Source organism: Cebus imitator, unplaced genomic scaffold, assembly GCF_001604975.1.
Source record: "Cebus imitator isolate Cc_AM_T3 unplaced genomic scaffold, Cebus_imitator-1.0 Scaffold90, whole genome shotgun sequence".
Lineage (NCBI taxonomy): Eukaryota > Metazoa > Chordata > Mammalia > Primates > Cebidae > Cebus > Cebus imitator.
Window position 1 is genome coordinate 5,020,781 of NW_016107405.1, and position 3,198 is coordinate 5,023,978.

Genomic DNA, 3,198 nt, shown 5'->3' on the forward strand with positions numbered 1-3,198 from the left:
TGTGTGTGTGTATGTGTGTGTATATGAAAAAACTATTAAGCACAGTGAGGGAGAATTACCTTACCAGGTAGTACAAGTTGTTTTACAGCCTATGCTAAGTAAATGTGGTGGTATATAGAGTAGACAAAAAATTAGTAGAGCAGCATAGAGAACCAGAATTTAGTCTCAGAATATACAAAATATTTTATACAAATATTGGCATAACTGGTTTCTATCAAGAAGAAAATTAAATTAGACCTCTGTCACATACAGTATACAGAAATAGATTTCAAGTGGTTTAAAAATGTGAAAAATGACTAAAATTTTAGAAGAAAATATGAGTCTACATGTGCAATATAGGGATAGGGAGACCATCTTAAATAACACTTTGTACCCAGAAAGTATAAAAGATGGACATTAATGTTTTCAACTGTAGAATGAAACATGTCTTAAACAAAGAACTCATAAATTGGTAAGAAAAAGACACTAGATAAAAAATATTTTAATATATTTGTTCACAAAAGAGCAAATGACCCACAAATATGAAAAGAATTAGTTGTATCAGTAGTCAGTGGAATTAAAATGATACATTTTCTACCCATCAGACTAAAAAAAGAGCTGTATTGTCTTATCATTGGTGATGATATGGATAAAAACATATTCTCATATATGTGTAGAAATTTGGATTGTCACAGGAGTATATATTAAAAATTATAATACCTACTGTCCCCACCACCACTGCTTAGGAATTTATCTGATAGAAATAAAAGTATACAGTAGAAATAAAAACATCAGTATGTTAAAATATATATACAGCAATTCTTATTTCACCTTTTTTGTTGTTGTTGAGTCAGGGTCCTGCCCTGTCACCCAGGCTGGAGTGCAGTGACATGATCACAGCTAGCTGCAGCCTCAGTCTCCTGGGCTGAGTAGCTGGGACTCCCAAGCACATGCCACCACAACAGACTAATTTTAAAAAGTTTTTTTGTAGGGATGAGGTCTTACTTTGTTGCCCAGGCTGGTCTCAACCTCCTGAGCTAAAGCCATCCTGCCACCTCAGCCTCCCAAAGCACTGGATTACAGATATGAGCCACCACCCTCGGTCTTATTTGACCATTTTTAATGTGTTCCTCCTTTCCCCCAAAAAGGAAACAGCCCAGAAATAAAGAGATGACACATCAGTAGTGGATTGGCAGATTAAATTATGTTATAATCACATCATGGAACATTACAGCCATTTAAAAGAATGGTGAGAAATATATCAGTTGACTTTGAGGGATTTCCATGGGATGTTTATGTTGAAAGAAGCCAGATGCAGAGAAGAGTGTGTGTGTGTTTGTGTGTGTGTGCGTACACGTACACACACATTTTCATCCAATTCTTGTAAAATAATGACCAATTGATTCTTGGCCTTTTAGCTAAGATCAAGTGTAGTAAAATAATGACCAAAAAACTGTGTGTGTATGCAAATGTAGGCATGTGTATATCTTTATCTGTAAGATTTTATGACTAGGAAAAAAATTTAGAAGAGTGTATCCTGTGTTGTTAGCATGACTTACATCAGAGGAATGGATAAGTCCCGCTATAGCTAAGGAGTCAAAGGGTGGGAGAACTGCAAGGGAAGGAAAGGGGAAATTTTTTAAACAAAGCACAAAATATCAGATTATACATTATGCTTTGTGGATGTGTAATTTAAATTTTCATAAATGAATTATGTTTTTAAATATTTAGAAATCAATTAAAAACAGCTGTCAATGTAGTTTTTAAGAAGCAAGAAGCAGCAGATACTTCATAGTTGGTAAGATTGTGGGCCCAGGAGCAAGGCAGGGGACACACCGAAGAGGATTCACACCAAACTAAAATCATCCATGTAACCACCTAGGTTGGAGGTTCTTACAACTTCTGCAGTTTGAGGAACTGGAGTCTAGTATCAGATATTTTAAACTGTTAAGAGTTCTCAAAGCAGCAAACCAACTTGAACAGTGTTTTTAGAGGTTGCATTTTTTTTCACCAGTAGCTGGAAGTTATATTGCAAGAAAACCTGATCTGCACTGGGTGAGAGTAACCTTATTGTATACTCAACTCATTTGAAGTATTAATAGTCATACCATATGGTTAAAATATATGCTTGGAGTAGGATTGTTTTATAGTTTTAAGGAAGAAGCTTAAATGAGTATATATTATGATGTATCAGTACTGAAATGCTGTTTTACTATTTTGTTTCCCAAATTCATTCCATCATCAAAGGTATTGATAACAGAACATGGCGACTTGGGAAATGGAAAGTTTTTGGATCCAAAGAACAGAATCTGTTTTAAATTTGATCACTTAAGAAAGGAGGCAACTGATCCAAGACCCTGTGAAGTAGAAAATGCAATTGAATCATGGAGAACTTCAGTAGAAACTGCTTTGCGAGCTTATGTAAAAGAACATTACCCGAATGGAGTCTGCACTGTAAGTCATCGGTAGCAGCTTTGTGTGTGTGTTTTATGTAAATGTGAGTCTTTAGTATCTCCCAAAATTTACAGTAACTTTCAGAATTGACAGTGTATAAAAATCTGTCATTTTTTCTTAAAGTATATATTTCTAAGAATTTTACTGTTTTTTCAAGAAATTCTGGATAATAAATAGATATAATAGGCTGGCTTAAAATGGAGAAATGGTTGTACATTGATTTAAATCCATGTAGAAATTCTAATACATTGATTAAAGGAGCATGATATGGTGAGATTATGTAATCTTACGTTCATGACTCGTCTCAATAAGTTTAGATCAAATTTATTTTCATTAAATTACAGAAACAAAATTACTTGGAAGTAAAATTATGTGTTTATTTTCTTTCTTTATTTTTTTTTTTGGAAATGGAGTCTCCTCCTGTAGCCCAAGCTAGATTGCAGTGGTGTGATCTCGGCTCACTGTGCAACCTCCACCTCCCAGGTCCCGGTTCAAGCAGTTTTCCTGCCTCAGCCTCCCGAGTAGCTGGGATTACGGGCATGCATCACCATGCCCCGTTATTGTTTTTGTATTTTTAGTAGAGACCAGGTTTCACTGTGTTGGCGAGGCTGACCTTGAACTCTTGACCTTGTGATCCACCTTCCTCACCCTCCCAAGGTGCTGAAATTACAGATGTGAGCCTGTGTATTTTACAGTTACATTTCTTGTGTTTTTTGTGTGGTTCTTTCATAGGTTCAGCCCATTTTTATTTTTATATATATATAT

The 3,198-nt window shown here is 35.2% G+C and overlaps 1 protein-coding gene across 1 annotated transcript in view; it reads left to right on the plus strand.

Annotated features, from left to right (window-relative positions):
• CAPZA2 (capping actin protein of muscle Z-line subunit alpha 2) overlaps positions 1 to 3,198 on the plus strand; it is a 55,402-nt gene that overhangs the window by 38,108 nt on the left and 14,096 nt on the right. Inside the window, exon 5 of the mRNA XM_017535061.1 lies at positions 2,227 to 2,433. Coding sequence (XP_017390550.1) covers positions 2,227 to 2,433 — 207 coding nt within the window. The remainder of the gene's footprint in view (positions 1 to 2,226; positions 2,434 to 3,198) is intronic.